At 46.5% G+C, this 21,953-nt stretch overlaps 1 protein-coding gene across 2 annotated transcripts in view; it reads left to right on the forward strand.

Annotated features, from left to right (window-relative positions):
• The window catches only part of GSK3B (glycogen synthase kinase 3 beta), a 153,040-nt gene extending 142,224 nt beyond the window's left edge, over positions 1-10,816 (forward strand). For both annotated transcript variants that reach the window (XM_074897172.1, XM_074897181.1), the window contains 2 exons: positions 2,309-2,407; positions 9,361-10,816. In XM_074897172.1, coding sequence (XP_074753273.1) covers positions 2,309-2,407; positions 9,361-9,428 — 167 coding nt within the window. In that variant the 3' untranslated portion in view covers positions 9,429-10,816. The remainder of the gene's footprint in view (positions 1-2,308; positions 2,408-9,360) is intronic.
• The last annotated feature ends 11,137 nt before the right edge of the window (positions 10,817-21,953 follow it).

A 21,953-nucleotide genomic window follows, 5' to 3' on the forward strand; every position in this document is an offset into this window, starting at 1 on the left:
AGTGAAGGGTCAAGACATTCAGAGCATGCTGAATTTTAAAAACTTCATACCAAGACAGATAACATGGGGTTTGAGAGGAAGGGAATAGGATCAGTGTTCTAGTATCTACGCAGGTTCTTTACGGTAGCTACAGAGAAATGGTTGTACTTGCTTTGAAAACAACAAAGCCTGGTGTATTTGTCATAATGGGTGCTGTGAAACGAGGTGTTCGGATGGCATTAGATGAACATATGGGAGGAATGAGAAGGGACTTTCATTCCGACAAGGGTGGTGTTCTGTTGGATCAGCTGGCTCCTTGGCTTCCATAATGCAGTCAGTCTATAGCTGCATCCTTGAGACAATGCTTAGCACCAGAAGGCAGAAAATTTCCTTGACGTTTTAGCTCTGCTTTTGTTTGGGTCACAGCCTCATATTTCTGCCAGTGGTGAGCAGAAGACAATGAAGGAATGATAGAATCTTTCAAAAGAGCGGGGTGAGCAGCAGATTCCCAGTAATAACAGATTTGAGAAATAGCTTTGTGAAAAAATACTAAAAAATACATTTTCTAGCATGGAGCAGCTAATACCCAAGATAGCACTAAAGTGTAGGTTTATCACTGGTGTTCAGATTTGACACTTGAGGATTCATGTTCCTTCTGTTTATTTTTCCATTTAAATGGAGGTTTATGAATTCTGAATTATTTCCACATGATTTTGAGGATTAGTATTTGTACAAATGCTGTAAGTATCGAGGTTTTCCAAAAGGACTAGCTAGGTCTGATTAGACCTGAGTGGAGTATTACATGATAGGTTGGAAGGGTTGCAGTTAATGTAGCCACTTCTGTTTGGTTCCAGACTGGAGCTTGTGTTCTTAAGTGCTGAAACACTGTCTCAAAATATGTAGTAATAAGTAATGTTGTAAGCAGGTGAGAGTCTTCTGCATCTTTCCCTCCCAGCAGTAAAGAAACTTAATGTAACTTAATGGAGAAAAAAAAAAAAATTGCCAAGTAGACTACTGATCCCTTTAGGCCCCAAGTTTAAAGCTTGCGTTAAAGAAAAGCAATAGGCTCTTAAAAGTGAACCCAAATAATTTAAGACTGTAAAGAAACTTAATGCAACTTAACGGAGGAAAAAAAATTGCCAAGTAGACTACTGATCCCTTTAGGCCCTAAGTTTAAAGCTTGTATTAAAGAAAAGCAATAGGCTCTTAAAAATGAGCCAAAATAATATAAGACTGTGTACAAAACCCCCTTACTGAACCCATGGTGTGATTTGGATGGGTTTCTGTACAGCCCTTGCTTCTGGAGGTCTTATGTAAAAAGCTGTCTATTCTCATTTCTCCTCCAGATGACCTCCTGGAGCTCCAAAAGTCATCAGTCTCCTTCTGGGAGGTGACTGTTCACATCCTTTTCACCGGATGTTGCTTTCTCAAGAGACAGCCAGTCACTCCTGTTTCTGAAACAAACAAGACCTGTCTTGTCTCAGCTCAGTCCCACCTTCTGTGAGGCACTAGCTTCTCTTGAAAGGGTGCCAGAAGATTGTCATTTGTTGGCAATATGTTGCCCTTAATCCTCCCACAGTTGTGGCTTTAAGATGCCTATTTCTCATTCCGATACACATTGAAGCTATATTAGGTTTGGAGCCTAAAAGACATGACTATTTTTTCCCTTGGTTAATGTCTTCAGAAAGAATGGTTGCATCATTCTGTTGCCCATTTAAATTGTGCAGCAGACCAATTCCCTTTGCCTTTCCCTGTGCTTTTAAAGATGTCGTTTCTCCTTGGCCTTGCTCTAGGAGACTGCTGTGTGAGATTGGTCTTGGGTTCCTGAGTTCTTGAGAAAGTGATGCTTGAGTGAGCCAAAGAACTAAATCTCTGAAGCTCTTGGAGGAACTGTTGCAGCTGCTTGCTTGCTGAACCAGTGCCTAAAGCAGCACCACTGTTATCAGCCTTCTCCTTGAGACTGATTCCAAGTGGGTTCATGAAGGGAATCTTTCCAGTGCTCAGAATGAAACAGCATTATCAGGCCATTGGTAAGGAACAGGCTTGGCTGGTTCATTGCTAACTCCCAAGCTGCTGTCTTTCTCTAGGAAATAATTCCCTTGCACCACTACTTGTAGTTTTGACAGTCTTGCTCTGGAGACCACCTTGCCGAATATCACTGTGGTTTCCTCTCACTGGTCAGCAAAGAAAATGTAACGTGACCTTTGGCTGTAAGGGCATGCGTGTGGCCGGAGGTTGCTGTTACAGGGGGAAACCCAAGGAGCTGAGCCTGCATGCGGGGCTCTTTGCGAATGATGAGCTAACTCTCTCTGTTCCACCTCCCCTCCAGAACTGTCAAGTAACCCATCTCTGGCTTCGATCCTCATCCCTGCTCATGCCCGGAACCAAGCAGCTGCTTCAACCCCTACAAATGCTACAGCGGCCTCAGGTGAGAATGTGCAACTGCCTGCCTCTCCACCCTCACTCCACCTGCCCAGCCATCTTCCCTCTGCTGGGGCCCGCAAGTCACCTCGACCCTCGGGGTGAACGGGGAGGAGGAAGGGTTTGTTCCAGCATCACCAAAACTCAGTCTTGGTAGGTGGTCATTTGGGTGCTAGCCGTGGTCACCAACCCAAATCCTAACCCAGGACACTTAAACTCTGTGTTTGACTGTTTAGTTTGTTGGTCCTCCCTCAGACTTCCACTAAGTCAAAATCATTATCTCACCTGGTTTTTAGCAATCCTCATAGATTGGTTTGCTCCTAATTTCTGAGCTCTTAGCCAGTCTAAATTTAATACTGACTTGGAGCATGAGTTTGTGATGCCTAGGAAGAGAAGAAACAGCTAGCTCCATACACGTGGCCTCCATGGAGCGTGGATGGATAGGATTTTTTCCCCAAAGGCATTAGCACTTAGAAGTCTTGTTAAGGAGTTCAGTCAGCATGCTCGCTGCCTCATCTAAGTAGTTGCAGTTGCTTCTTAATGAGTTTGCTTGTGTCATCCTTGGGCACGAGGCAGATGCTATTGGGTTTTGGCCAGCACTAAGTGAATTTCTTTTTTTGCCTCTCCCGCTCGCTCTCAAGTTTCTGTCAGAAACCTTTTAAAAGCTCACTGTTGGCCTGTAGCCACTCCATATTGTATGCTGTTTCCAGTGAAAGCTTAAAAGCTGGGTAATATCAGTTGGGAGACTCCCGAAGAAAATCCCAGGTGCTGCAGGATGTGGCAGAGGTGATTTGGTACGTGGCACTCTTGCTCTGAGTCAGGCCTGAGTCAGCACTCGCCAGCCGGCTGTCTCAGGGCTGGGGCAGCCAAAGGCAGGCTGCAAAATGGGTGTGCTTCAATATGCATCCTGCATGCGTGTCAGTCCCATTTGACAAGGGCTGTGACCCCCTTTTGAGGTGCCGGACGCTTACTCAGTGTAAGATAGCTGATAAGGAGAAGCCTTAATTAAAAAAGGTACTCTCAAAACGTGCAGGAAAGCATTTGCAGGTTGATGTGCCGGACAGTTACCTGATACCAGATGCACTTGGCCCAGCCAGTGCTGTATAGAAAACATTTTCATACTCCAGGACATACAGATACACCCAGGTTTGAAAGATGAGGCTTCTCTGAAAATGCAGTAGATATGCCCGTACAATTTATGTGCTCTGAATTTGGAAGAAAGCAAAATTGCTATTTGCAAATTTAGTGTGTTTGTTTCATACACTTGGCAGTATTTTGCAAATAGTCACGTTCTCTGTTTTCCTTTTATGTGCTTCTGTTGCTCAATAACGAGTGAGAAGAAAAACCCAACAGATAAAGTAGTAAAAATGATTGGAAAACTGCAAAATACAAACATGAAAATTTATTTTAAGCCCTTCTGAAAAATACTGTTTCACTTAATATGTCCCTTTCATGTCTTTTAAGGAGTTCTCTTTGCCAAGATACGGGTCTTGAGGAATTGATGGGGCTAAAGAAATCTGTTTTCACCCAGCAATTTCCAAGAGTTCGTGTGGGAGAAAAATTCATTAGGCCCAGTCCTAAATGTAAAGTATACAGGAAAAAAAAAAAAAAAAAAAAGAAAAAAAGATGAAAATAAAAAAAAACAACCCCACCTTATTGATATCAATATTTTTAAACCTTCTGTTTGCAAGCACCTCACTGAATTGGGATAGGACCTCTTACTCAGAGTTCAAAACCAAAAAAAATATCCTTGCAGCTTGGAAAGAAATTATGAAATTAAGTTCAGTATTGGGCAACTTGCAGCTTTGGGTCTCTGCAGCACAGCTGGTTGGTGGTTTCTTACGTGAGGTTCTTGCAGCAGGTGATAGGAATTTCATCAGAGTTGTGAATTTTAGGATTAGGTTCTGTATGAGGTTATGTTAATCTGTTGTGCTTTGCACACTGCTGCTACACTTAGCCAGAGATTTTGGTAGAAGGGGTCTGTTCTTTCCCTACACCCCCTGCACATCCCAGAGCAGTAAATTTCTAGTTGTTCAGTAATGGCTAAAGCAGCATGGGAGCAACTATCCCACCTAACCCTGGGCATCCTGATAAGCAGGACAATTTTCTGCAAAACATTTGCTTGTGTGACTAAGCGGTAAAAATTCAGAAACTACTTTTTTGAGGGGTGATGGTGCAACAAAATGTAGCTCTCAAGGCAATTCAAAGGGCAAAGCAAGTTACATCTAACGGTAATTGACATCATTAGCATGTAACTTGGGCCTCCCTCTAGCAAAGCAGAACTGATATTGAGGTTCAAGTATCCACTGTTATGTCCAGCATTGTTGCCTATTCCAAAAGCCTGTGGCACAGGTACATTGAAGTACAGTATACTATTTCATCACTGGAGATAATCCAGGTGGGTGGTGGTTACCTGCCTGCAGATGATCACTCCATTTTCATAGCTGTCATGTTAGTGTGCAGCCGTGTCAGAATCTCAGCTTTTTTGGTAAGGTGTAAAAGCACTGCTTTTTATCATGCACCAAGGCAAGGTCATAGTTAGAGAATAACTAGAAAAGTGAGATCTATTTGTCCAAAGTCTAGCAAAGTAGTTTTTCCCAGGAGACTTAGCAGTGGTGTGGTGTTAAGTGGAAAGATTTACTTTTCAATTTAACCCCGCTAACAGTGCAGGTTTCAAGCCAGCACCCTTGTGCTAACTGCTATGACACACATCTGAATTTTTAAAAGTTACCCAGAATGAGTAATTTTTGTTAACTGACAGATTCACAGTAGTGATTTCAACAGCCCGATACAACAGTACTCTTGGGATCATGATCTTAAACGCAGGGGAAATATTGTAGGTAAATTTTGAGTATTAAAAAAATGTATTTGTTGTAAATTTCCTCTTCTCTTGAGGCATAAAGCTGGATTCACTGTACTAATCGAACCTGCCTTTGCAGTGGGAGTATGAATCCTTGGTGCGTCAGTGTTAGCAAATTCACCTAAATGTGTATGAGAAATTATGTGATGTTAGTGGCCTGTCTAAAGCAAAGTGGAGAAGAACGAATATGGGAGTTATTGGCCCCTGCTTGAAATGGTGTGCTGGCTTTCTGTAAATTATCCTGGCCATTGATTAAAAATGCCCATGCACCTTTATTCACGTGGATGCTGCCTTGATCTAGCTGGAGGAGGAGGGAGAGGATGGTTTCACAGCTGTGCAGCCACAGCATCTGAGAGCGGGGAGCATGCACACCAGGCCAAATGCCAGCTTGTGTGACTGCCTGTTTTTCTTCCCAAATCAGCCAGCAGCCGTAGTTACCTCTCTGTTAGTCAGCGTTAGGATGGGAAGAGCGTAATTGCCATCTGTAGGGGAATTGTGCCAGGAGGGATGCTGGGGTCATCGTCTGAGGCATCCTGCTGTGTTGATCCCATGTAATCCCAAACGTGATGGCGTGCCTGAACTTTCAGCAACAAAACAGATTAGAGCTGGTCTTACCTGCCAGCGTGTGGCAGTTGAAAAAGACCACAGTGCTCCATAAAAGATGATCTAGTGCATTTATGGTATTCCCATTGCGGGAGTTTTGGAAAACTTCAATTCCTTAACTAGGAGGAGAGGGGCAAGCATTTGCTTGGGCTTCTGTGTGCTCAGCACAGGGGTGAGTCCATGATAGTTAGAGGAGTAAAGTTGCATGTTTCAAGCTCACGAGTTTTGCTCTAAGCCCTGGATTTCTACATCCATAGGGAGGACCGATAGGAAAACCAGAGGTTTTTTTCTCCTCCTTCCACTTGTCTCCTCAGCTGTCCTGTGAGGACTCCCAGGCTGGTGGTAGTTTTGTTTCTGTATCTTTGCAGATGAGCAGCACAGTCTGTCAGCATTACAAATCCAACCAGCTAATGCTGTCATTAGTGCTAATGGGCTTTCTCAGACTGAGTTGGTGTCTCCTTCTCTGAAATGTAGCCCCATCTTTCCTTTTCTGGAGGTTTCTAAGGAGTGTCACACACCCTCCAAGAAAGCTGAGGGAAAAGCTGAATTGGAAGAGGTGCTCTACACTTGATAAGAGATACTTTTGTCCTCTGTTTGGAAGAACTTCTGGCAGCGGCTGACGCTTAAGCCCTAATGTGGTTTCTTTGCCCACAGAGGCAGAGCTGTCAGACGGGTAGTTTAGGACAAAGAGGCTGCCCTGACCTCAAGCCACAGTCTGCTGTGTAGTCAGTCATCTGTCCCATACCAGAAAGCTGCATGTCAGCTCCTAGCTTGGCTCCCCAGCGGGGCTTCCATGGTGGCACAGGCCATGGCTTTGCAAAGCAGATGTTTTAAGTAGCATTGCTGGAGGCCTAGATTTTCTTCTCATATGCCCAAAAACTGATTTTCTCGTGGTGAGGAGTAAGTGAATGTCCAGAGACCCTCATACTGCACTTGTGCTCTTTTTCTGACACTTCAGCAAAGAGATGCTAGAACAAGCCCCTCTTTGTTCCCCAAATGTCCTGCCGATACAGAGTCAAAAGAACAAGCTGGAATTCAAGATACTTCATTTTCTTAAAGGTTTGGAGCCCGTACAGCCTTGAGAAGTCTGTCCCAGCCTGGGTGGACTACTTGTTGTGAAAAGCTCCATCATTTACATGGGCTGTGTCACTGTTTTATTTCCTTTTTAACATGTGGCATATATATTTCTCAGGAACTGCCCCATTAGAGTGATGATAGAAAAGGAGCATATGTTACATGAAGTAGCTCCATCCCTTTCTCTTTCTTCTTTATCTCTGTTCAGTAGCAATGTAATGATAACGATTTCAGCCTTTGCTGTCTTCAGGAATAGGAGAACAAAAGGCACATTTCACTTCAACAAATGAAATACAAGCACTTTTTTGTACACATACAGAGAAATCCTCTGCCAGCAGTACAGACTCCAGCTGGACTGTTCACATCAGGCATGGCAGATGTTGCATTAACTGGAGTTTATCCATACCTGAAAATTAATCTAGAACAGGCACAGTGAGAGTTTAAAAACATGGAAACTATTAGCTGTCCAGCTGGGTCACTTTTGATTTCCGTGGTCATCGTTGGTCTGCGTGCACATGGGATTTGGAATTGCTCCTTCAGGGGAATTCTCCACATAGGAGGGCATCTCTTGTATGCAGGGCTATCTTTCCAAAATAGCATCGGTACTGTTGTCATGTTGCCTTGGGCCTTTAACTGCATAAGCTTTTTTTTTATTCATGGTGGTCATTTCTTCATGATGGAGGGTTTGCAGTTGATTCGGGATGAGAGGAAAAGGAATGGGAAGCTCCCAGAGCAGTCATCTGGCATCCTGTGCCCACAGGAGGATTTCCCTTTCTTCCCACACACTCCTCACAGCATTTCCTTTTCAGATAGGCATCATCTTCTCTTCCCACTTGTCCCTTGTATTCCTGGATGCTGCTGTTTGTCTGATTTCCTATTTTTGTTGCCATTGTCTTTGTATGTTACTTCATGTGTTGCTCAGCAAGTGTTGCCCATCTCTGAACTCTCATTCACTTCATTGCCTTTGCTCATGGCTGCACTTCCAACAATGGTCAGGGCAGTGGGGTGGGAGAGGAGAGGGGTTTTCTTAAGAGGTGACTGTAAGAGCATTGCCCGGCTGCATTGCCTTGCAAGCTCTTTGGTGCTGGAGAAGTATTACTGCACCCCCACCGCCCACCACTTGTATTTTGTGGTGTCTATTATTTATGCTAGTCATACTGTCCTTCAGTCTGAGGTCAGTAAACCTTTTTTTATGAGCTGTTTTCCCCGTGTCTTCTCGAATGCACTGTTTGCCCAGGCTGCCCTCTTCTGTACTGAGATAATAAGTCTGGTTTGGGTTTTTTTCTGTTGCAGTATTGATAGCTTTGCAGTTAACCTTATTTAAGTGGGAGAAATGCCAGTCTCTTGTAGAAAATCTCGCTTAATAACTTTTTCTCATCCTGTATTTATTGTGTTGAGTATTTTATGTGTTTAACCATTCATCCACTTGTCATCTTGTGACCATGCTAATAAGACCCTACCTAGGATGGTTCCAGATGAAGTCAGTGCATTTTTTTTCCCCTCCTAACTCTTCTAATACTAAGAACAGTTTCTTTAGAGAAAATGCCTGATGCATGTGGCCTGTGAAAACACAGTTACAGTGGATTTCCTTTTGGTATTTATTTGCAAACCCTGTGTTTTCTTGGAATGCTCTTTAACACATGCCCACAGTCCTGTGACTTGTCTCTCTGTGGAGCACTGTCCCTACTGGAGAAGAGAAGTTGTTGGACACCCGATCCTCTAACAGTGTGTCTGCTTGCATAAACCTTGTTACTAGCTTCAGGCATTGATACTAATCTGCTTCAGCAGTTCAGAGGGTGGCAAATCCACCTTTTGTTGAGCAACACACAATAAAGTAGTAGACTTGAAAGACATTTTCTGAGGCAACAAGTGCATGAATTACACATTAACACACAAGCTGTTTGTGCCAAGGAAGTGGGCTTGTCACGTTCATCGTCTGCGTTCATTCACACAATTAACAGGCAGCTTTGTTACAAGAAGGCCTAAAAATATGAAACTTGAGCACCAGCGTGAAACCTCATAGTGGCCATGGATACTTGATGCATTAGCTTTGGTGCCTTGTCTTGCAGTTGGACTTAACCGGAATGTAATGTGGGCAACTTAACCGCAACGTTGGCAATGTTACATCCCGCAAAATATGCTAGAGCCCAGCTGGGTGTTCCCATGCTGGCCTGCAACCCTTCTGCCCTTAAGGTTGCCTTTGTTCTGCTTAAAGACCATCTTGCCACCCTGTCCCCAAACTAAAGTGTTCCATCTGCACCCCCTCAAGTCAGGAGAGCATCCTGTCCAAACAGCATCTTGGTGGGAGTTGTGGGTTCCCCTGTGTGAAGAATGTCATAGCTGTAGTTCCAAATGTGTCTGTATTTTGGAGGTAATACTGGTTGTTTTTTCTCTCTTCCCTTCCTCTCGCCTGTCGTTTGCAGATGTTAATGCAGGAGAACGAGTTCAGACCAATAGTGTAGCTACAGCATCAGCCTCCAACTCCACCTGAACCGGTACCAAGCAGCCAGCTGCACAGGAAAAATCACCAGTAATTTGAGTCTTGCTCAGCAACACTGGTCACATTTGGAAAGAAAATTAAAAAGAGGGAAAAAAAAAAAAAAAAACACAACAAAAAAAAAAACCAACACAACAAACCAACCAACCTGTTCATTTTAGTGTTCAATTTTTTATTATTATTATTGTTGTTCTTATTTAACCTTGTAAAATATCTATAAATACAAACCAGTTTCATTGTATTCTCACTCTGCAGGGTGTCCGGGGCAGGGGACTAGGTGGGGGGAGGAGGGAAAGCGGAGCAATACAACACACCAATGTCTCTCCCCTCGACAATCTCTTCATGTTGGAAGTTTGCTGTTGTGTACTTCAGAACCAGGACTCTTGCCTCATGCCCCCTCCCACGAGAGAAAGAAGAAAAAAAAAAACAAAAAACAAAAAACAAAACAAACCCCCAAACCTCATTCTCTGCTGAAGTTCTTTTTTTTTAACCTCTTTTTTTATTTTCTTTTTAAGTGAAGTTTCGGACTTTGATGTAGTGCACAGCTTGAATTTGGTCGGGAGCTTAGCAGGGGTCATTCAACAGCTCAGCGTTTCTTGTCAGCAAATCCATACCCCAGGTTGTCTGAAGAACTGCCCCGGCTCGGTCCGGGGAGCAGGCAACGTGGTAGGAAAATAGCTTGCCGTGAAGCGGGAGAGAGGGTTTGCCGTGTGTCTAAAGCTTTGAACCGCTAGTGGAAGCCTTTTTATTTTTAAAAATCAGTGCTAGCGGTGAAAAAACCTGCAGCTTCATTATGGGAAAAGTCTTACCCGAGCGGGTGATATATAATATAATACACACACACATGCACGAACAGAAGCAGTTGGCTTTACAGAAGCAGCTCCTTTGCCCCGCGGTTCAGCTCCCATCTTCAGCAGAGAAGAGCGGACGAACAAAATCCTCCGAGGGGGTGGGGGCCCAGCCAGAGATGTTAAAGGACTTCTTTTTGAAAAGTGGCCACTATGGAAACTTGGGTTTATTTGGTTGTATTTTTCTTCTCTCCCCACTCCTACACCCCTCCCTGCCTCTTGATTGGAACAGGCTTCCCTTTCCCAAGGTGCATACAGAAAAAAGGACACCAGGGTTTATAATGTGAACTGTAACAGTCTACTGGTTTATTTTGTAATTTTTTTTTTTTTTTTCAAAACTGCAGTTTTAACTTGCAGGATGCCACATTCTCCGATAGTCTTGATTTTAAAACCACAGCCAGAATCTGTATTTAATTTCATCTTTTTTAACCTCTTGCTTTTTTTGATCTCTATTTATTGATGCGTGTTGCCACGTTGCCATTATGTTTTTACATTGGTAGAATATTAATAAAATACACATCCGAGTGCTCTCGACAGTAATTTGTACCTGCTGACTTGTAGGAAAGCTGGCTATATATGAGTGTGTGTGTGTATATATATTATATAAATATATACATGTATACATAGATACAATACTGCTTTTTTATTTTGTCTACGATCTTGAAACAGTCTGACTGAAGCGTGAGGTGAATGCTTGTTCTAGTCCATCTGTTCAGGGTCCGGGTTTCCTCCCTGCGACAGCACGTGGTGTTGAGCATCCACGTCTCTCTTCCTGAAGTCAAAGCAATACTCCTCGGGAAAGGGTCAGGTGAGCGGCCGGACGCAGCCGCGGCGTAGGAACGAGACTTTTGGAGACCTGATCTTGTTGTAGGCTTGCAGTTTGGTGCCCACTCCGGCCTTACCCTCCTTCAGCGAAACTGTAGTCGCCTTTGGTGCTTATCGAGCTGTTACTCGACCTGTGGATCTCTAAGGCAAGCGGTTGCTTTTCGGGAATGCGCGGACCTTGGTGTGGCCCTGGGGGTGGCCGGCAGTAGCGGGTTGTGCTTGCGAGCTCGGTGCGTTTCTTGTACCTTTTATCCTGTTGACGTGGGATTTTTTTGGAAAGTCTCTCTTAGCAGCCCTGGAGCTGATTAAAAGCCCTGCCCTCTTCCTCCTTCCTGACACACGGGGGGTTTTGGGGAGGCAAGGAGCTGCTTTGAGAGGTGAGCGACCACCTACCATGAAACCGATAACCCTTGTTATACCCCTCAGCGATTTGCTGTTGGCACACAACAAAACAAAACAGGTTTTAAAGCTTTTAGCTGTCATTAAAGTCTGGTTGGCTGCAAAGGAAAGCACACCCACATTTATAAACTGAAGGCTTTCCAAATCCGTGTACATGCAACTTCGTAGAAAGGGCTGAAGAGCGTCTTGATGCCAGAGCTCGGCTAGTCAGTGTCCCGAAAGGTAAGTGAAGGGGCTTGGCTGACCCAGTGATCCAAATAAATGCAGGGGACTCAAAAAATAGGGCAGTGGCAGGGTATGGAGCTGCTGTATAGGTGAGACTGCTGAAGCATTGTCTACAGACGCTGTTATTTGGAGGCAGTGAATTACTGAGTCTTTAACAAAACAAAAAAAAAAAAGTAATAAAAGTAATGATGAAAAATTGCTGCTTGTGCCAGGAAATATGGCTTTTCTTCTTTTTTGCTTTATCTTTTAGTTTAAGACTGCTGGAGGGGAGTTAAGAGCTTATCTCTCTGGTTTTGTGACTGTGCCAGCGTCTGTGTGTGTCTTGTGTGTGTGTTAGGCTGGGGGGAGGGTCGGGATTGCCCCTCTGGTTTTATTTCTTTTTTCAAGGATCATGGCAGGATCACACACTCTTTTATACAAGTTAGATCCAGGTCTTTGAATAACCTTTTTTGTAAATAATAAGAAAAAAAGAAAAAAAAAAAAAAAACACAAAAAAATCCAACAAAAACCACAAAGCTCCTCACCAAATTCAAGCTTGTACATTATTATTTTTGGTTGTTTTTGAATTTTGAGTTTTATTGTTTTGTATGTAAATATGTGGACCCAGGAACTGTTATTAATGAGCAAAAAGTTACCGTTCAGGGCAGTGATTCTGTTTAATAATCAGACAAAATGTAGACGAGCTTTTTAAAGCCATATAGTTTTAACTCTGTACAGTAGGTACCGGCCTGTATTATTGTAACAATAACTCTAGCGATGTATAGTGTATCTATATAGTTTGGAGTGCCTTCGCTTCCATGATTTTTTGAATTTTATTTCCCTTTTCTTTTTTTTTTCCCCTTTCTTTATTAACGATGTTTCCCCTGACCCCCTGCCAAACCGCATCTTTGCTCCCTCACCCCCCCTCTCCATCCCCCCCCGCCCGCTTTCTAACTCTGAGTGCTGTAAGGTTTCGGTGATAACCCTCAGTAGCAGAACAAAAGGAAACCGTCTCTACCATCATCATCCATTTCATTGGAGCCGTGTGGCTTTGTTCTGGATGTCTCCAAGTTGCCCACCCTACCCTCTCCTCCTCCCACTAGCAGCGACCGGTTTCATTCGGACACTTGCCCTAGCAGCTCACTTAGACTTTGCTCGTCTCTTCCCGACACCCACCCGCCACCCCCCCCCTCCCCCAACAAGTCCTACACCCAACTTCTGGGTGGCAGCAGCTTCCAGGAGGCTCGGCCTTTCCCCCCTCCCTGCAGCTGTGCCAGGGGCAGCAGCTGGCCCAGTGAGCAGAAAGGACCCCCGGGAGGGAGGGAGGGAGGGAGGGAGGGAAACCCCCTGCGCCCCGCAGGGATGCTGCCCTCGCTCAGAGCCATTGGGCTGCAGTAGGAGCAGGGGCATCACTGTAGGAGACTGCGGTGAGGTTTTTTTTCTGCCGGGGGGATTTTCTGTTCCCTTTTTTCTCCCTAATTTTTCCCCCCCCAAACCCCTCCCCAAAATCACTTTTGTTTTCTTGAGATAAGTTTAACATGACTCTTGATTTCTTGTGCCCAGCACGAAGGCCTTGTTTCTAAAACTAGTTTGCTTGTGTTTTACTACCTTGTTAGTACTCCACATAAGATTGTCTTGAATGGGAAAACACTTAACTTTACCAAACCAAAGGTTGCTGTTTTATTTCGAAGCATCTCGTGTTCATTCCAGTGAAGCAGAGGCTGCACTTTCTTTCTGGTGACACGAAGGTCAGTGATGCCAAGCTGTTGGCAACAGTCTGCTCAGAGCTGTCCCTCTCTTCTTTTACTCTTTCAGGCTCATTTATTAACCCAGTCTGGTCTTGATCTGTCCTTTATGTCAGCCCTGCCTTGGCATGGGTCTCTGAGCCGGACTCGATTGTAGTCTGTCTCCCCTGATGGACATCCTATCAGGCCGCTGGTGTTCTTTAATGTTAAACTTACCTACCTTGTGAGGGAAATAAAAAAAAAAAATTTAAAAAAAAAAAAAGACCTGCAAAAGAAAATTGGCTGGTAGAAGATCCCCGACCACTTTGTCCCCTTGTCTCGAAGCCAAGCTTTACCTAAAATAATGGCAGGTGCCTGCAACTTGCAACTTAAAAATTTCCCCCTGGTTTTCAGTACTTGGAAAAATAGAAGTCAAGCAGCCTGTCAGACTCGTACTCCTGTACTAGGAACCTCAGCCACCGCGGAGAAAAAGGAAAAGCCGATGAGGAAAAAAGCACAGTAGGGTATTCGGTCCGGGCTCTGCCTTTTGGAGACTGCCAGCGGGTACCCCTGGGGTGGCAGCTGATTTCCACGGGGCTCTCAGCCGGTTCTGGTCGTAGTTGGCTTCGTTTTGCAACACTGCAATAACGGCAAAACGACAGGAAAGGAAAGCAGTACCTAAGGGGTTAGCTCGAGAAAAGTAGCTTCCTTGTGTTGGTCTTTCTCAATTTATTTTTAATATATATATATATAAAATATATTTATATATATATAATTTGCTTGCCTGTAAAATTTGCGTTCATTAATGTGTTGCTGATGGATCACTTGGGCCTGTACACACCAATTAGCGTGACCACTTCCATCTTAAAAACAGAAATCTAAAAATATATATATATATTAAGGACTGTGGGTTGTATACAAACTTGCATACACTTGTGCAAATCTGTCTTGATTTAAAGGAAAAGCAAAACCTGTATAACATTATTACTACTTGAATGCCTCTGTGACTGATTTTTTTTTTTTTCATTTTAAATATAAACTTTTTTTGTGGAAAGTATGCTTAATGTTTTATTATTTCCCCCGCCCCATTCCCCTTGTAAATACGTTTTGTTCTGTGTGACTCGGTTCGGAAATAGTTAACTGGTACTGTAATTTGCATTAAATAAAAAGTAGGTTAGCCTGGAAATGAAATTTAAAAAAATACCAAGTGTGTGGTCTTTATTTCAAAAACTTGCCCCTTTCTTTCCTCCTCCTCCTCCTCCTCTCTCCCTTCTCCACCCCCTGTTCCTTGCCCTCATGCCTTTCCACTCTGCAAGAATAGGTGGACGTGAATCTTTGTAATAATAATGAAAAGAAAAAAACACAAGAAATAAGCATGTTTTCTTAAATGAGCTGTGTTATTCCATGCTATTTTTCAAGAGATGCCAGCTTGTCTATGATACAGTTTGATTTGATGGAGAGAGGAACCCTGGGACATAAATATTTCAAATTAAAACCAACCAATCTTCCTTTACCGTCCACCTATAGATATGAACTTAAGAACTTGTGTAAACTGCTGGCTTTGAATCCTGCACTCATGGTTGTTTGGGGTTGTTTTTTTGTGGTTTTTTTTTTTTTATCGTTTGATCCCATTAGTAATGTTATTTGGTGGTGATCTGTAAAGTTTGTCGAGACCACGTCCAGTGGACCGTTCCTCCAGCAAATCAGCACATAGCTATCTCTGAGTTGGGTTTCTGGTACTGGATAATGTATGTATTAAACATGACATGTCTATTAGCGCAAAAGAAAAAAGAAAAAAAAAATCCTTTTTTTGGGCTGGCTGACCTGGCCAAATCCATTCTGTCGCTATCCTAAAGGCTAGATGCGAGGTCATGTGACTGCTGCTTCAATAAAAACAAATTTATATTGCAAAGAGGCTCCTCTGTGGTTTGTTCGTGTGCTGTGAGCCGCGGTCATCGTCATGAAACCTCTGCTGGGATCTGGGATGGACCCTCTGCTCTGGACCTGCTCCAGGAGAGGTGGGAGTGGGGCGGGAAGGGGGTCCTGGTCATGCCTGGGAGCGAGTGCGTGCTGGGGCACAGGGACAGCTGCCTCTGGAGGCCTGAGTTCAGAAAGGCCGCCCGTGCCTAAATTCAGCTGGAGGGGAGCAGAGGCTCTGGAGCACAGGTCTGATGGGGAGCGGCTGAGGGAACTGGGGGGGTTTAGTCTGGAGAAGAGGAGGCTGAGGGGAGACCTCATGGCCCTCTACAGCTCCCTGAAAGGAGAGTGCAGAGACGGGGGATGAGTCTCTTGAACCTAGTAGTAAGCGACAATACAAGAGGGACTGGCCTCAAGCTGCACCAGGGCAGGGTCAGACTGGCTCTTAAGAAGTATTTCCTTGCAGAAGGGGTTGTTGGGCGTTGGAATGGGCTGCCCAGGGCAGGGGGGGAGTCCCCATCCCTGGGGGGGCTGAAGAGTCGGGTTGACCCAGTGCTGAGGGATCTGGTGGAGTTAGGAACAGTCAGCGTGAGGTTCACGCTTGGGCTGGAGGAGCTTCAAGGTCTTTTAAAACCTTGGTGATTCTGTGATTCTGTCCCTTTGCTTAACATCGGTCCCACAACATCACTGGGGTTCAGGCTGCATCTAACTCGGGTGCTGAGACCAGGGCTGCTCTGCTCAACCGCGCTGGCCCCTGGCATTGAGAGCGACCAGTTACATCTGCAGAGGCATCACTGCCTGAACTACAGCACCTCGCTAGGTGAGTTTATTCATTTAAAGTTTCACATCACAATCCTCAGTAATCTGGGGTGGTGGTTAATTATCCTTGAGCGCTTTTCTAGACACACACGCCCTGGGGCTTCCTGTGTCTTCCCTCACCAGGAATGCAAGATGTGGGCTCTCCTTTTGCGATGTTTTTGCACAGGAACTCTCTGCTCCAGTCTCAGGTCTTTTTTTCTGAATGTCAGAGCCCTGTGACTGGGACCCAGTCACCTCATAACTTCTGGCTAAGCTGACTGGAAGGGGATCTTCCGCTCTTCTCCAATTGTATCTCCTCTACAACTCTTTAACACCCTCCTTAAGCAGTGGGTGCCAAAACTAGCCAGAGGTTTCCTACAAGAGTCTCCTTCGTGTCAAATAAAGGCACTGGAGAGCATCTCGCAGCTGGTGCCTGTGTCTCCTTACCTGAGGATTGTGTTTGCCCTTCTGTGTGGAGGCTGCAATTGTCCAGTTTAGCCATCACTCACTCCCGTTCCTGCAGACGTTATCAGTGGGACTTTTATAGTTCCATCCCAATCACCTTTCTAAAAGATAAAATGAAACACCTTAACACTAAGAGCCAGTCCCCGCACAACCTTCTAGGGAACAGCCGTGCTGTCACCATTCCCCACATGAAAATACCTTTTGAGACCTGTCTGTAAACCAAATTCAAATCCACTCAGTTGTCAGTCACCGGCACCTTTGAATGATTTAAAATGCTAATCCAAAGGCAAAGCAGTACTGAGCTGAACGCGGTACAACAGTCTGCGCTGCTGACGTGCTTTGTCTTTATTGATGGAACTTCAAGGCAGCGTCAAGGCCACTGACACTGTTTGTTATCTGGAAGGTGACAGCTTTCAGGCCGCTGGTGGTAAGGTCTGAGTTGCTTTCTGTGGGAGGAGAACAAGAGCCCAAAGGAGGGAAGCGAGCTGCGAAACGTGGAGGGGAGAGCGGGAGCACCACCATTTGTGCCTGAAGCACCGAGTCCAGTTGCTGGGAGACGGTGAGCCTGGCAGATGGTACACAGCCTCGCTAGCCAGTCTTCAACCTTGCTCCCCTCTCTGGGCTCCGGGAAGGGCTTGGCTGGATCATCGCCCTCTCTCCCCGCACAAACCTTGGCGAGGGCAGGGCTGCTCCATCTCTGCTGGTTTTGCTAAACCAGTCATGCCCAAAGGCTGCAGGGGCAGACACGACCTGCTGCCAAATCTGAGCTGTGGAGGGAGAGGAAGGCATGGAGGTAGCCACACCACACGGGGTGCAGCAGAAACCCAGGCTCACAGCTTGGTGTGAAGGTCATCAAACTGCCGAGGCTTTGGAGCAGACATCAGTCCCCCAGACAAACTCTTTATGGTGCTTGTCATAGGAGACGGCGCAGGTGACAGCAGTCAGGGCTGTAAGGGAGAGATGGAATCTGACAGCAAACACCTGCCTTTGGTCAGTGCAGGAAAGCAGTCCTGGACCTTGTTGCACGCCCAGCTTACTCCTGATGTCCTGGCACAGATGTTTTCTTCTTGGTATATCCTATTGCCCCCTGAGAGTCAGCATGCAGTCAGGTGGGTCTCCCGTGCAGCCAGCAGCGTTAAAGACTTCTCTTTCAGGGATTCCCCGCTCTCTGCATCACCCATCTCCGCTCGCACTCTCCAGGACAAGGTAAGCGGGGAATGAACAGCCTCTTCCCGTGAGGCAGCTTGTGAGTGGCGGCAGCAGAGCATTTGTGAGTGGGGTGCTCTGCTGGGAGAGGCGCAGCAGGGCTGCCTGCCCAAGCCCAGGGCAGGCTGCAGAGCCCCCTCGCTTGCCATAGAGTGAGAAAATGTTGCTGCAGACAAATGAAGCCTCTTCTCCAGGCAGAACTGCCTGGCAAAGCACAGCCCCTTCCCAGCAGAGGAGGCACGGGCCCTGTGTGTACAGTGGCAGAGCCGTGGGGCCTGGGGATCTAGTGGATTGTGAAGTAGAGAAATGGAGGGGGTTGGGGTGGTTTTTTGTTTGAGTTTGTTGGGGTTTTTTTCCTAGGCAAAGTTTTTAAAAACTGTTGGAATCCGGGAGTTAGAACAGGACTGTTCACCTTAACTCGCTGCTTGAACGGCCCGTGCTTTACATCTCCATGTGCGGAGCACCCGTGGGGTCCGGATGCAGCCTCTGACACAGGAACGTGAGGCAGGTCTTGTCAGAGGGAGGCGGCAGGGGCTGCAGGGAGCAAGGCAGGGGCAGGCACGTGGTGGGGGATGGCACATGAGCTTGAGAGGAAGCAAGTGAGCTTGAGAGGAATCCTCCTCTCACCTACCCCACTACACTCTCCACAGAGACCTGACAGGAGGTTGTAGCCAGGTGAGGGTCGGTCTGTTTTCCCAAGTAAAAAGCAGTAGGACAAGAGGAAATGGCCTCAGGTTGTGCCAGGGGAGGTTTAGATTGGGTGTTAGGGAAAATTTCTCCACTGAAAGGGTTATCCAGCACTGGAAGAGGTTGCCCCGGGAAGGGGGTGTAGACGTGTAGACATGGCACTTAGGGACATGGTTTAGTGGTGGACTTGGCAGTGTTAGGTTCACAGTTGGACTCAATGATCTTAAAGGTTTTTTCCAGCCTAAATGATTCTGTGTTACGGCATAAGAAATGGTGTGCCCTTCTCCTCCCTTCTGCAGCTTGTTCCTGTAACCAAACCCTTTGCCAGGCAAGAGCACTCGGGAGGCAGATGGTAATTGCTGGCAAAACCCAGGTTGTCTGAGGTGGTTTTGCTCAGGGAGATCAAGGATGTTTGGGATGCTGACATTTGTTAGCAGTCTTGGGAAATGAAGGGGACTACCCAGCTGGGGTGTCTTTGGACCATCTCAGTTACATCTCATTCCTCCTTCAAGATTTTTCTTTAATGGCACCAGGCTGAGGAATGGGTTGATTAATGGAAGCTGTTTCTGCTAGAGACAACAGATTTGGGGCCTGCACAGCAATGAAAAATGGTTTGCTTTTGTCTGGAGGTGAAAAAAATTATGTGGGCAGGTGGAGAAAAGCTTCAATAGGTAAGGAACCAACATGGTGGCTGCAAGGGGCTTCAAAGGGAAGGGCTGGATAGTACTGGCTCAGGAATAAAGAAAAGGGAGATTCATTCTTAGCCTCAATCCTGCAGCAGTTAAGGAGAGAGGAGTGAATGCAGCTTTCCAGTCTCCATAACGCCGGTGGGAGCAGCTGCTTTCCAAATGTTAGCAACATAAAACGGTGAGAAGATGCTGGCCGAGAAGGGTATTTAGGAGAAGATTTAGTGCGCTCTCAGTTTAGGGGCTACGTAATAACCCTGGTTACATATTTCAGGTTTCTTGCTGCATCTGTATTCAGAGCACTGGTGTTGTTCACGCTCAGCGCTGACGTTGTCACCAAGAGCAACAGCATCGGGTCCTCGCTGCGCAGCTGCAATTAGCTCACTGCAATTTGCATTGCAGGTAGCGCCGCCTGCTTCCAGCCGCTGCCCCAGGGAAGAGGATGAACATCCCCACGCCTGGCACTGACCCAGGAGCTCCAGGATGGGCAAGGAGCACAGGTTACTGTGAAAGCTCCCCGCTGGGGGAACTAGAGGTAGAGAATCTCAAGCAGCTGGGCACGGGCCGGACTGTGCAACAGGTCCAACACCCTGTAGCCGAGTGGTCAACAGCCGTGGTGGGTGTTTGCAGGGGTGGCCACAGCTCTCAGGTCTGTTGGGGACGGTGTGCTGAGCCGGGCGGGCCCCCCAGTAACAAGTGATACAGGTGAGCAGGCCAGGAAGGGAAATGGAGCAGGATATCGTGAAGGATTGGGCTTTGGCACGTGGGAACAGGCCAAGTGGAGCCTGGGAAGGTGGAGTAAGAGGTGTGTGGGGTTGACCAGCGTGTGGGAGAAAAGAATGAGAAGGAATGAGCGATACAATCAGAGCAGGGAGCCAGAGCTGCCTCTCCCCATGGGGTTTCAACGTACACCCTTCCCACTGGCCTGCCAGGATTGTGTCTCTCATGCAAACGGTGCCCGTTGAGATGCTTCCCCTGCCAGCTCTGCTCCCAGTGGTGGCGGTGAGGTGGGGGCCTTGCTCCAGAGTGGTTCCAGGCAAATTGAATTTACTAGTCCAGGTGTACACGTTATGTCTGGGGGACTTGGCAGTTCGGGCAGATGCTCAAAACAATTCCCAGCTCTCCGGTGGTGTGGAGGGCTGGTATAGGAAACAAGAGCTCCTCCTCCAAGCCCAGGCCTGACTCTGGAGGGCACTGAGGTGAGGAGGCTGCTGGATGCTGAGAAGATACAGACTCACCAGCTGGAAAAAGCTGCTTGAACAGGATTCAGTGGCTGCAGGGAGACAGGACGGGGTGGAGGAGAAATTAGTGCAATTGGACCCTGTTAGAAGCATATGAGGACCATACTTGTAGGGTTCTCCCTCTCCAGAATTGTGCGAGGACTGAATTGAACCCAACGAATTAGCGGGCAGATCCCGTGCGCTTGCGAGACCAGGAGCAGAGAAAACAGCAGCGCTCAGAAAGCGGCAGGAACTCTTTTCTCTTTTAGCTGCTCCACAGCCAGCTCTACAGCCGCAACTTTTGTGATGGTCATGTTAGCTTTTAAGGGAGGCAGGAGAGATGGGAGACTACGGGTTTACTGTGGTTTTATGTTGACAAAAACGAAGATATAGTAAGTGTCCAAAAAGAAAACAAGGTGCATTGGCTTCCAGCTGACCTACCAAAAGTCTTTTTTGCTGGCCTGAGCTGTAGTTACTGCGATAGGATTTCCTCCTTCCGCACTGCAAGAGCCCTATTGGCAGGGAAGACCCAAGACAATTTGCATTCATTCATTTGCTGCAAAGAGACCAATTTTTCACCATTCTTGCGGCGCAGTGACCCCAGAGGCTCGTTTGGTTCAGCCCGTCTCCCCCACCTGCCGGGATGCAGGAGCCGGCAGAGCGGCACAGCCGGGCTCCCCCCCAGTGGGCAGCTGCTGAAAGAAAAGCGGGACAAGCAGAATTTCCCCAGTGTTCCCACTGTATTGGCACAGCCCCGGAGGCAATCTGCTGTGTTTGTTTCGGGTACGGGCTCCTCCCCGGGGTTGTCTGGCTCCTGCTAGGACAGCAGGAATGGTGCATTCTTGTGCTGTTGATTTATGATGCCAATCCCCTCTCACTGGGTTCGTTTTCTTTCTCAAAGCACATTCTGCGAAGCTTGAAAAAAAAACCTGCCGCACGTGACAGCCGAAAGCAGTTTCTAGAGCAGAGTTTCCTGCAGGAATCCTGCCCTGGCCTTCAGTTTACAGGCTCGGCGGTGTCATGTGGAAAAGATGGCTTTACCCTGACGGTGTCCCTTAAATCATAATAGACGCCAAGACATTTATAGCTCAGCCTGCGCATAGAATCTGGAGTCCCCTGCCCCCTCGTTCTCGTGCCGAGGGCTGTGTCCCTGCCGAAGAGCAGAGTGCTGCAACCTACATCCATTCCCACACCTGTTGGAATACTTATCTCTTTAAAACCTCAAATTGTACAACGAGCCACGGGGACAACGTTTATTTCAACACACCATCTCTGAAATACAGTAAATGCCTCAGTGGATTGGTCTTCCTGTTCTACTGTTCTGCTGTATCAGGTTTTCCATGTCTCTCTTATTACATTGGATCTTGTGATTCACGTTAACCCCCCTCTTTCAGCCAGGCTAAATTTGTCCAAGGTGGCCCTGAGGCAAAAGAGCTGAACCCTGCACAGCTTCTCCTCCCACACTGTGGAGAGTGTTTCTTTCCATGTTTTTGCATTTGCTACCTTCCCTTTTACTGACCAGCTATGTATGCCATGAGAA

This window comes from Athene noctua, chromosome 1 (assembly GCF_965140245.1).
Source record: "Athene noctua chromosome 1, bAthNoc1.hap1.1, whole genome shotgun sequence".
NCBI classification, from domain to species: domain Eukaryota; kingdom Metazoa; phylum Chordata; class Aves; order Strigiformes; family Strigidae; genus Athene; species Athene noctua.